We start from the raw sequence: 12,600 nt of genomic DNA, 5'->3' as shown, positions 1-12,600 counted from the left end.
AAAAAAAAAAAAAAACAATTAGGAAACAAAAGAAACTACTTCAGGGAAAGAGAAAATCCTCTCATTTGGGTTATGGATTTCATTAGAGTACTTTGGGACAAGTCCACTGTTTCTCATTAGAAAACTACTATGCTTATAGACAGGGTTTGGGAAGCAGAAAAAAATATCAAACCTTGCATATTCCAATCGCCCTTCTTCATCAACTGGGGGAGGCGTGATAAGCACAACCAGCATGGTGGGGGAGCATTTCTGCCAGACAAAACATCCCATGAGAAAAAGCTTCCTAAATAATTATGTCATTTTACTAAGGACTATAAAAAGAATGAAATAAGTTGTGCCAGCATGACATTAGTAGACATGATGAAATGATGCGGATCCGGAGTTCCAAATCCAGACTTGGATTGCTTATGGACCCACTCCAATAATAAGAGGCGCATGTCAAAAGCACTGGGAGGAGTACTAGAACTGATCTGATTAAGGAGAGGGAAGCGAACAGAGAAGAGCGCACGGTCGCAAAATGCAGGTAAGCAATTACAAAGTTTCCTCAGTTGATTCTTCAAATCCAAAACTGTCCAAAGATGGACTGCAAGTTGCTATTTAAAGAGTTAAACAAAAAAATTCCTAATCCTACTCTAAAACTAAAACAATCCTTCTCTAAAACTAAAACAAACTTTGAATCTGACCTGTACTCTCGAGTCTTGACTGAAAGCAAACTGTAACTCCTACTAATAACGACTCTAACAAGATAAAGACTAATGATAAATAAATTAGAATATAAGATTAAACCCAACGTGTAACTGCATCAGCTCCCCCGATGTTAAAAGAACTCAACTCCGTCGAGTTAGGACATCCTCCCAAATACCTCGAGGTAGATGAGGAGATTGATGCCAACGTAGCATATCTATTAATGCATGTGGAGTTGTTAAGTATGTACAGCCACCTTGCTTCATCTTGATGGTGTTTCGTGCACCATTGTAGAGAATACCAACATATCATTGCCAAGGTCGCCCTAGAAGAATGTCGTAGTGCATCAATGGGGTGACTAAGCAAGGCTCATGGTACTGTAATGCCCAAACTGTAGATGTATTCGAACCACTACAATGGCTTCTTCCGGAGCTGTAGGTCCAAAACCTCGTACATGAATCTTTTTGAAGAGTTGCATCTGTGGAAGGTTGTGTGCTCGAATAAATTCAGCAGAGATGAAATTTACTTTTGCCTTACTCTCAACAACTATATGAACATTCATAAAACCAGCACTGTGTAGAAGAGTACACATGTTATTGAAGAGGGAAGCTTTATCAACTAGTGTATTTGAGAAAGATGAAAGACTAGCAGAGTGAGATTCAACATCAGGATCATCATCGGGATCAAGAGGAAGACCATCATTAATCTATTTGAGAAACATGTAAGAATAGCCGAGTAGAGACAGTTGCAATAGGTTAAGGCATAGTGGATAGGATTAGGTACACAAAGATGGCGAAAGGAGCAGGTGATTCTGGCTCTAGAGCAGTTGTATCAGATGCACGTCCCTTAGAGGAGACGAGGAAGAAGCAGAGGTAGGGGGATTTGCCTTTCAGGAGAACTCAGAGTGTGAAGGCAGGCATGCCGCACACCCCCATCCCCACTCCCAAGACAACATGATGATCCCATGGAGGTTCTTCAGTAGGATCCTCTAATATACAGGCAGTAGGATACGAGACAAAGAACCATAAAGCAAGTATGGGGTACATGGAAATCTCAACTTGGTATGTAATGTCCAAATTCTTATCCATAATAGTCAGGGGGCATATTACCAGCCCATAATTGACATTGCAGGGAGGACTGGCCCAGGAGTGAAGGGGCCAACTTTAATTGCCCCAACAAAAGGACTTGGATGAGTACATTGATAGCTTAACATCATGGGAACAATATGGAGTTACTATGATGTGCAATGGTTGGATTTCATGGTGTATTGTGATGGGAAGACTATCTTCTAAGTTAGTAAATGCACCCAAGGAGAACTTAACACAATTCCTTGAGTTAGTAAATTCCTTTACATCATCCTTGATGTAGATAGATTGAGCCACCCAAAGAACCAGCACAAATCTGGCCTATTCTGGCCAAGCTTTGGTCTAGCTTTGCAACCAGATTTCCAGCCCTCTTGGGGCCATCGAATCAGTCCCTATGCAGCCCCTATCAGCCCCAGATGGAGTCTCTAGAAGCTTCCCTGTTTGGCACCATCAATCCAGACGTCCAGCACTCCAAGTTCCAATTTTGTTTCCATTCTTGGATCCCTCCACGGCAAGGCACTCTCATCCATGGAACAACATCTTTTCTCAGCCAAGTTTTGTTCCATGAAGATCTTCTAGAAGCCCCATACAGCTGTCCACAACTTTGTGGAGAAAGAAGCTTCAAGAGTGGAGCCCAAGCAACCGTCGATCTCAGCATATAGCCTAGGATTTAGCTCCCTTTTTGAGTGTCAAAGTTAGTTTCCTTTTCTATGTCTCAAGTTAGTTACCCTTTTGTTATTAGTTGTCAGGTTTTGAATTATTCTTTCTTGGTTAGCAAGTTAGAAGTCAATTTAGAAGGTTTAATTCCAGCCTTAGTTTCATAATTTAGAAGGCAGCTATGTAAGCCTATAAGAGGCATCCATCGATTGTAATGACAGATTTTCAATTGATGAAACTAGTATTACTCATGGCTAAAAATGTTTTATCTGAGAGGTGAGATGCCCATTCCCTAACTCTTCTCCCCCTTACTCAACCCCCCCCCATCGATTCTCTTTTCTTTTCTTTGTTTTCTTCTTTGTTTCCTACGACTGTGAGAGAGTGATATGAGAGTGTTTTGATCATAATTGAACTCCAGAAGCAAGGTAGAAGTTCGGACTGAAGATCAGCCCCAAGAGCCAAAATCAATCCAGGTTGTCAGGGTTTTGGAGCCAAATCGATATTGGCTAGATCTCCCTATCCAGCAGGCTTTTTCTTAAGCCCTTTTAGGGTTTTGTTGAGGCCTCCAAGGGTCACCTTCGACCCCTGTTTGAAGACCATCTGAGGTCTGATCAGCCAGCCACAGGGTTCTCCCTCCCTGCTGGTCGAAACCCTGTTTCAGCTAGGGTTGTCTGAGTTGTTGAAGCACTATTGCAGCCTTGTTGGAGGATCCTTTGACGGTTACTCAGACCTATTCCAGACCCTATTCTGATCAGGTGTGAACCTCCGAAGTCCACCTTAATTTGTGAGTTCTATTTCAGCCTACTTTAGGTCTTGTGTTGCTTTCTGTTGGTTCTCTGATCTGAAGTCAGAGCTGGTTATCGGTTCGGAGTTGCTATTATTATTGGTGTTGTTTGCCTTAGGGTGAACCAACCTTACATCAATCCTAGTTCTTGCCCTCGCATCTTTTTATGGTACAATAGCTTATGACAATAAACAAATTGAACCACCTGGACTGAGCATGGTTAACCAAATATAAGAACAAGAAATGGTGTTTGTCTTTAGAATTTATTAAGAAAATTACAAGTCTAACCTTGATAGAAAAAAGGTATTAAGAGCAATCACAATAAGAAAATAGTGTATTTAAGTTTTGAAATGCTAATGAAGCTCATTTTCAACCTTTAAGTGATGAACCATCCTTCTGAGGTTCTCCTTGTATTCTTCAACAGGCACATGTTGACGTTCATTATTCCTACCCAAAAGGACCGCATCATTAGCGCCAAAGAAAACGGTGGTGGCAACAGGAGGGTTTGCGCAGTCCTGAAAAATAAGAGGTAAAAAAAACCTTGTTCAGAAACTTTGTGAATGAATTGATCATGCAAGAAATAAGCAGGCTTTAAGTTTTTACATTTTTTTTCATAAAGCAACTGAATAATAGTGAAACATATTATGATAGCAGAGAATTCTCTGTATATATAAACTTACATCATAAAATGAATTAATAACATCATTCTTATCCCTTAAAAGTGATTGTTAAGTGTATAGCGTGAGGGGGAGATCCCCCCCCCCTTTTCCTTGTTATATCGATACCAGTCTATTTAGCCAGTAATGTTTGGTTACAGTTGGTCTAGTAGATTCATTTTAGTGTATCTTTGGGTCTTTATGTAATTAACTCCTTATTGGACTCTACCTAAGGACAATATAAATCTTTAGCCTAGGCCACGATAGGATTCATTCTTAATCCTATCCCTTCTCTCCATCGATATTGTCTTCTCTTTCTCTCTCTCGGTTCTCTTCTTCTACCTTTCTTCTTCTCTTCTTCTTCTTTATAGTTTCTGGTATTGCTACATGGTATCAGAGCCATAAGGAAGGGGGAAATTTTTTATATGTACCCTAGTTAATCCAATAAGACGAAGAACTAGGGTTTTGTATATTGATGAAAATTGATGCATTTATCTGAATATCATACCTGAAGGAAATCATATATTGCTGCTACTGCTGATCATACCTTAACTTCTGTATTCAGCAATTACTTACCATGTTTTGTTTCTAAAGCTATTACCAGTCCACAAAGGTTTGCATATCTGTTCCTCCTTATCAGGTGTGATTGTTCTTCACTTTACTTCACACTGATTCTTCTATTCTATGTCATCTTTCTGTTTCTGTTCTTCCCATTATTCCTAAATTTTCTTCTTACTTCTATTTTGTTTATTCTGATTGGAGTTTATTGATATGAAATCCTACCTTGGTTTGGGTAGAATCAGAGCGCTAGAAGACCAGATATAGAAGTGCCTCTGTTGTGCAATCAAAATCAGCCAACTGACTTGGTTTTCTCTCTTGTTTGCCAGTTTAATTTCAGAGAGTTATATCTCTTTTGTTAACTGATTGTTTGATTTGCCATGGTTTGCATTTGGTATGTTATTTGGTTTGTTTGCTACTGGTTCAACTAAGAGCTCGAACTATTAAGGGAAGCATCAATATATACATTAACACTCCCCCGCACATGCAAGCCAAGATCCCCATGGTCCTTGCACGTGGGGCTCATGCAACATTTCTTCGCACAACGCCAAAGGAGAAAAGTGTTGACCCTTACCCAATTTTTGCACTTTCCAGGAGTCAAACACTCGACCTCCTTGCTCTGATACCATGTTCAACAACAATTCAGCCCTATCCCAATTAAATGGGATTGCTACATGGATCCATTTCACGTAAAAGCCAAACTGTTAGGGAAGGGCAGCTTCAATGTATACATTAACAGGGTTAGCATAATTCACCTATAATTATGTTTGGATTGGGTGAGTGGTGTGAGAGATTTCTCACTCGATTGAATCTCTCCCTATCATAACTGCCATTGTCGAATGGTTGAAGAAGATGAATTATTCTTTCGTATTTACTCACTTTACCTTTCTTTCTTAATTCTGATATTACCCTTTCCTTATTCTTTATTGTAGCTTCGTCCTTATTTTGTTCTTCCTTCCAAGTATGTCCCTACTAAATAAATAAAAATCCCCTTGGTGTCCTTACCCCTTTTTATGTACCAAATGCCTCCTTTCATAATTGGTCAATTATAGTTATGCCACCCCCCTTTAAACACTAGGTTTATTTACAATTCTACAGTTAAATTTGTTTTCTTCGCTACCAACTATTTATGTGCATGTGCTTCGTACTAAGATCCAGCCATCGGATTACCAACAATTTTTGTAAACATATTTGTTTGTCTGATCATTAGACTTGGTCAAAAGATCTGCCAGATCGCACTACTTTTTCTTTTGTTCCTTGGTAGCTTGCTAATTTCGTGGGTGTGCTATATACATTGCAAACCAGTCGTTGGATCAACTCATTATTTTAGGGATTATTGTTATTGTCTACAAGGAGCGTCTGACCAGAGTTGGAGAGACATTAGGCTCTCTAGTTTTGACTTTTGAGTTGTTAATTTATTACTATTCTGCCCCGTTTGTGTCCTGCATTGGATTTCTTTAACTACTTTGATCTGATTTGTTGCTGCTTTAATGCTAGGTTGCTCTTGATTATGAGATTTATTGTTACTTTGCGATGCAAGTCATTGCTGCCATATGATGGTGGGTTATCCTTTGGTGTTCTCCCCTGCATTACTTGTCCACTTGTAGTACTACACGTGAGGCGGAGATTGGTTACTATCATCTGATATTTAAAGATTATTATTATTATTATTATCTGCTCTTGAAGATTATAATTATTATTATTATCAGCCCTAGTCATCAGCTGAAAGTTATTATTATTTGGGTGCTCGTGTCATCTGCTGATGTTCTCAGAAACAATTTTATCTTATAAAGATGGTCACTTGAGGTTTTCAACAACAAATTCTTATTTGTGGTTCCCAGCAACCTATTGTTGTCATCAGTGGTATGCAGTAACCTATACTGTACTTTTATAAGTGGTTCGCAGCAACATATGCTGCACTTTTTACCGGTGATTCCCACCGACCTATGCAGCACTTTTATCAGTAGTTTGCAGCAACTTATGTTGCACTTTTAGGTCTTCTTTGGGAAGATTACTACTTTCCTTCCTTGACAAAAGGCTTATGATGTTGTTGCTGCTATGATATTTTTGACTGTGATGGTATTCTATGCCACTCATTTTGTTCGTTGTTGTTTGGATTTATATGACATGAAGAATTTTCTCTACTATTGCTACTTGTGATTGGTGTGCTTGAGTTGGTATTGCCACCAGAATGAAGTTCTCTTCGTGCTTTCTAGCATCTACAACCACTATATATGTTCAAGACTAGTTGTGATGTTAACATCTATTATTGTTATTCCAAGCTGGAGTATTTCGACATATATATATATATATATATATCATACTATTATATAAAGCATGAAGTGGTAAATCTTTCACTTGATAACTTTATCCTTTCTTCTTCATTATCTCTTTTTTCCATTCTTTTTTTTTTCTTAAATTGCTGGTACCATTCATATTGTTATACTTCTATAATATTTAAATAATTTATAAAATTTAATTTCTTTATTGCTCTATCTCTCATGTTCCTATTCCCTCTCTTTTATGGTATACTTTCTCCATTAATTGCTCCCCTCCTCGAATCTGAGAATCAATGAGACACTCAGAAATGTTTCAGAAAAGTAAAGAGATGAGCTCAAATTAAGGATAATAATGATAACAGAATTTAGCTAATCAATTAGAACAGAAATCTGAGTTTAGAACTTGAAAACAGAATCTGAAAACTGAGTTTCTGAAATTTATTTGAAATAGGATTCTAAGAAATCAGTAGCAAGTTTAGATTTTGAAACTGTAGGAAGGTTCAGAATAGAATCCGATGGCTATGTATGGAACCAGATTTGAAACCCAGTGCAAGAGAGTTGAGTTTCAGAGAAATCATTGTGGGATTAGGAATTAAAGAAAATACAATAAAGATTGAATTCTAATGCTGAAAACAGATCCAAAATTTTAGAATAAAGATATATGGAAACACGGCAACTCAGATCAATCCAAAGATAACACTTTTAAGCCAATAAAAAAAATGGCAGAAACAGAAGGGGAACTGACCTAGGTTTCGATTGATTGATAAAAGAGAAAAGAATAGAAGAAGAAATATGATATATGTTCAGGAATTCCACCTGAATCACTAACTTGGTATCTCACCATCCCTCCAAGGACTTCACTGCATCTCACAGCAAATAGGTGTTCTAAATGTCAGAACTAAAGTGATGAAAGCCAATTTCATTCATCAAGCTCGTATGCCTTAATGGCTGGTTACATAAATAAACATATAGTCTCAAAACATAAATGGTAACATGATTAGAAATAGCCTAAACCAACTAATAATCAAACTATTTAGTTGACCAATGAAAACTTAAAACAAGTCCAAAAATAACTCAAAATCCGCCAGCTGTGTTTGGAGTTTCTAAACCGACTAGGACTAGACATAATGAAAGGAAGTCAATTCATAAGAGAACTGGACTAACAGATTCCTAATCCAACCTAAAATAGGCTGAAAACAGAACTCTACTTAATTAGAACTCCATGGTAGACTAGGGATAGGATTCCAAGAGAAACTACGAATTCCGAAAATCCTGACACCATAAACTATTTTTCTTCTCTTGTCATTGTTACTAGTGCCTAGATACTATGTCAAATAGAAAACACAATTTTCTACTTTTTAAACAAAAGCCAACAAGCATTCTAATTGTTAATAATTCATTCAGAGGAAAAGGGCATACACAATGCACGAGGCTCTGCCACTACAAGGTCTGGGGAGGCTCATAATGTATGCAACCTTACTCTCACTTCGGGGAGAGGCTGTGTTTTCTTACTCGAACCAGCAACCATTAGGTTGCAAAGGAGCAACCTAACCATTGCACCGAGGTCTACCCTCAAATAATTCATTACATAAAGATTAAAAATTATCCCATGTTGAACATAGCAAGTTCCTATCATTTTCTATAAACTGCTACAGTTTATTGAGAATTAGGATTTGGCTTTGGAGCACAACAGATGATAACAGTGCATCTTACATCATTCTCTAATGTCATACTGGTACCAAACAGTGGATTCAAAGAAAAGACAAAGGGTAAAGAATGTAAATATTACATGTGATTACTGAATTGTTGTTTGAAGTCAATGATCACAAAACCCTAGTTACTGATTTCAAAACTATGATGCGGGTAATGAGTTGGTACATTAACAATGAAAATAAAAATACCTACCAAAGAAACTACAATTATAAAAATTCAGCGATCAGCAAGAACGCCACTAGTAAATTCGAATCATAACAATGGCGGAAAAAATTATGCCCATGGCAATGGGATTCAAAATTTTAAGGTATAAAACAGAAAAATCAGGAAAACTGAAGTTACTAACGAAGGTAAGAACCGGAAAAGACAAATGCGGATTCTCATGAAAGAGGGGGAAAAAATACGAGAGGAAAAATGAGATGTAAAAGGAACAGAGCCCATCTAGTGTTGTATCCACCATATCCACGAACCACGACATCAGCCTGCAAAATCAAGAACTAAAGAAGAATAAAACTAAAAGACACGATAAACATCTCTAAACTTAGCAATGGCGGGGGTGGGGGATGATATAAGTATGTTGAAAGTGTTGAACGCCTCAATCACCTTTCGAGAGTATGTGTCAGCAAGAGCTGCTCCCCACCCACCTCGTCCCAAGGATTGCTCTGTGATTGAATCTCCAAACAACACCAACTGAGGCCTCATTCTACTATCTACACCCTCTCTGTGTTTGTGTGTGCAGAGAGAGAGATGGAGCAGTAGGGTGAAGGGAACTGCAGGTGCCGATATTATGTCGCGCGTGTCAAGTGTCAACGTTACTCCCAGTCCACTCCGAGACGGGGACTGGGCAACGGTAACTATGTGGGTATTATACGGGGAAGAATACGGCTTTTCAATACAGGGGCCCCACCCATAATGTAAATGGTGGGCATTTCCTTTAAAAATTCATTTTGAATCCACCCAAATTAACACCGTGAAAGAAATGTGTTAGTTTTTGAAATTGAAAAGACGCTTTTACCCTCCTTCCTCCTCTCCTCTATTTGCCAGAATTCACCCCCTCTCTCTCCTCCTTTCCATTTGTCCAGAATTCACCTCTTTCCTTCTTCTTCCTATCTCGTTCGTTCTCTATCTATTCAGTTTGTATGCTTGTGCAGTCTCATTCTTCTCGTTCTTCAGTCTTCGCCAATTCTCACCTTCTCTTTTGGTTTCTTCTGTAACCGCTCTGTTTGCGTGCGTATCTCTCGTTTTGACTGACTCAATTCATTTATTCCCTCTCTATTTTGGACTTTTTGTTTCTGATTTCTCTCTCTCTCTCTCTCTCTGTGCTGCCGAAATCCTCAGATCCGTTTCTAAAAAAAAAAAAGGAAATCCTCAGATCCGTACGGAGAACAGATTGATTCCCATGTTAGTACTTTGACCGATCTTTCGATTCCGGACGGTCGTAGCAAGCCACGGGGCAGTGCTACGGCAAGAACATTTCCGTCGTCGTCAAAGACGACATCACCTCCCGCACCGGTGATTGTCCTCAGACGCCCTGCACTCCAACTACTTTTAACGGTGCCGTTAGCATGCCATCAGTGAAGCACTCATTAGCTCATCCTCTTCCAATAGCCCCTGGCCCAGCCCTTTCCCTCATGGCACTGCTAGCAGCCCTCTTCCTCTGGGAACCACAAAAGAAGAAGAGGGAGAAGAAGATGAATTTTTAGGGGGAAGATGTAATATAGATAAACACCAGGGTGGTTTATGTAAATCACCCTTTTTATTATTATATAAGATTAGATATACTTTCTAAATTTTGATTGGGTTTGTTAGAATGTTTAAGGGAGAAGAAGATTTAATTGTGGGAGGAATGAACCAAAGTTGGAACCCCCTTTTCTACTACTTGCTTCCTTGGTTAGTTGATTATTTGACTTAAATTATTTCATTTTAATATAAAAGTGAAAATTACAAACAAATGGGCGAGGAAGGAAAAAAGAAAGCATAGCACAACTAGTGGATGATATTTATCCAATTGTACCCATATGTCCTTTTTCAACCCAAGAATGTCTCCATGTGTCATATGACTTCTCATCAACTAGGCTCCACCACCTTCACAATTCATGTGTATTAACAAAAAGATGTTACCCTGTTGGTGCAGATAAACATACCAACATATAGGCCAATAGGAGGGCATACAAAAGCATCTTCACCACAAGACAGCATGGTCCTTTTCCACCCATTATGTCTAGGCGTGTACCTATGCCAGCTAGTAGCATTCTTTCTTCCTATATATATACTCACACATATGCATACATATGAATATCGCCAAGTCGACTTACCCAGTGAACATGGTGACCAGAATAGGTGGAACAACCCCACAATCAAGTCACTTGTCCTTCTGAAAGATTTCATTGGCATTCCCTTAGCTTTTGGCAAGGTTAAGATGGGTAAAGTACCCATAGGAAGGGACACGTAGCTAATATTTTCCAGACTAGTTGTTGGATAAGAATTCAAAGGGTTATTCATGCAATTAAAATCAGAGTTAAAATGCAGGCATTTCACTTAAGTCATCTACCAACAAAGCCTCGGCATTGCTTCATTCATGCAAGTAATAAATCCTTCTAACCAATATCAAAGAAGGGAATCTAACTCATGAATTCAAGCAGCACCTATTAGACATGGTAATTGATCAATTACACAGACCAAAGAAGGGAAAGGAGTGAGCTGTTGTCAAGGCATTGTGACAGGATAATCATCATATGCTAGTAACAAAAGCATGCCACAAAAAGAGACATCGAAAATCAAAGTAGAGAGATCCCCCTCGCCATTGGCAAAGTGAAATGAGCTGGCCCCCACCAAATACCTCTGCCCCCCATTATTGTTTAGATTCAACCTAGATGTAATTTCATTTGGGGTCCACCCTAGAGTTCCAGGAAAAGTTAAACCTCAATAAGAGAGTGCCTATGGGGAAAGCAAAAGAACATACAAAGATGGAAGGACATGGAAACACTTATCTTCCCTTTTATGCTGAACAGGTATAATTTATGGAGAGAAGAACCCACATTCAATATATAGGTACCAAGGCTGCAAGGCATATCCTAGGTGATAGAAAAGAACTAAAGGTGAGAAACACTAACAATCAGCTGATGTTCATTGGTGGATCACTGACTCAGAAACCTCATCTTTGTGTGCAAAGCAAAAGCAAAGGAAAGGAGGGTGGTCTTTTCCCTGTCAACCATGCTAAATGCAATCACATCCAGATAATTCTATCATGGTGTGTTTGATACTACAGCATGCATACGTTAAATACAATATGTCAAAGAATATACCCAAACATGTTCCAACCAATTACAAATGCAGATTTAGGTACCTCTCCAAATCCATGTATATCGTTAAATACATATGCATAATTCAGGTTCATGGTAATTACAAGTGAGTTAGCAGCTCCTGGGAAAGGAACCTTGCATATGTCTGCTAGCATACAGTTCTTACCATATCAACATAAAACCTTACAAGATGACATGCAAGTAGTATTTTGCATGCAAGTATGTTATTGAGATGAATTCGACTAATGAAACTCAGATTACAAGGATTAATGTAATGGATGCCAGTTCTGCCATGGTGCCAATTAGTGTATTTTATGTCAGACCTGTCATGTCTGTAATATCAATCAGGATGTGTTCGGAGTGCTTTACAAAGATACGCAACATTATGTCAATCTTTATTTTGTCTTCCAAATTTCAGAATTTCAACACAAATATGTTAGGAAGAAACTGTAGGATTCTGGTTTTCTTTCAGTTTTCAGAACTTTATTCCAACCAAAAGATTCTCTTATGAATTTATCTGGTACATATGGTACTAGATTCTTTACTTAATCTTGGATGAACACAATGTTTTCCCAATTCACAAATTTTTTGGTCCATTTCCGTAAGCAATATTTGCTGAGGCAGAGCTGAAGTCCCGGTAGTTTAGAGTTTAACATGTTAGTACCATAGAGTTAACACAAGTCCAAATCCTTGAGAAGGTAACTTTTTTTTTGGTTGAGATTATGAAGACAGATCCAGAAATCTATCCTTGGACATTCATCCTTCACTTCTAAAAGTTAGTTGTTTTAGATTCCAAGTCAGTACTTACAGATAAAAATTTCCCAAGGATACAGGACAGAGTCTAGTTCCAAGGGAGAATTATAATTTTTTGTTCCAAACATA

At 38.4% G+C, this 12,600-nt stretch overlaps 1 protein-coding gene across 4 annotated transcripts in view; it reads right to left on the bottom strand.

The window, feature by feature from the left end:
- The window catches only part of LOC122078745 (GDSL esterase/lipase At5g62930-like), a 12,086-nt gene extending 2,760 nt beyond the window's left edge, over window positions 1-9,326 (bottom strand). Inside the window, exons 1-4 of one of the 4 annotated variants that reach the window (XM_042644860.1) lie at window positions 9,020-9,326; window positions 8,821-8,898; window positions 3,585-3,725; window positions 173-249 (exon numbers count right to left, since the gene is read on the bottom strand). In XM_042644860.1, the coding sequence (XP_042500794.1) occupies window positions 173-249; window positions 3,585-3,725; window positions 8,821-8,898; window positions 9,020-9,118 (395 nt within the window). In that variant the 5' untranslated portion in view covers window positions 9,119-9,326. Of the gene's footprint in view, window positions 1-172; window positions 250-3,584; window positions 3,726-8,762; window positions 8,899-9,019 lie in introns of all 4 variants that reach the window. The other 3 variants (XM_042644857.1, XM_042644858.1, XM_042644859.1) reach the window with 3 other exon arrangements.
- Between the last annotated feature and the right edge of the window lie 3,274 nt (window positions 9,327-12,600).

This window comes from Macadamia integrifolia, chromosome 5 (assembly GCF_013358625.1).
Source record: "Macadamia integrifolia cultivar HAES 741 chromosome 5, SCU_Mint_v3, whole genome shotgun sequence".
Classification (NCBI taxonomy): Eukaryota; Viridiplantae; Streptophyta; class Magnoliopsida; order Proteales; family Proteaceae; genus Macadamia; species Macadamia integrifolia.
This window is presented reverse-complemented; position numbering and strand designations above follow the sequence as displayed.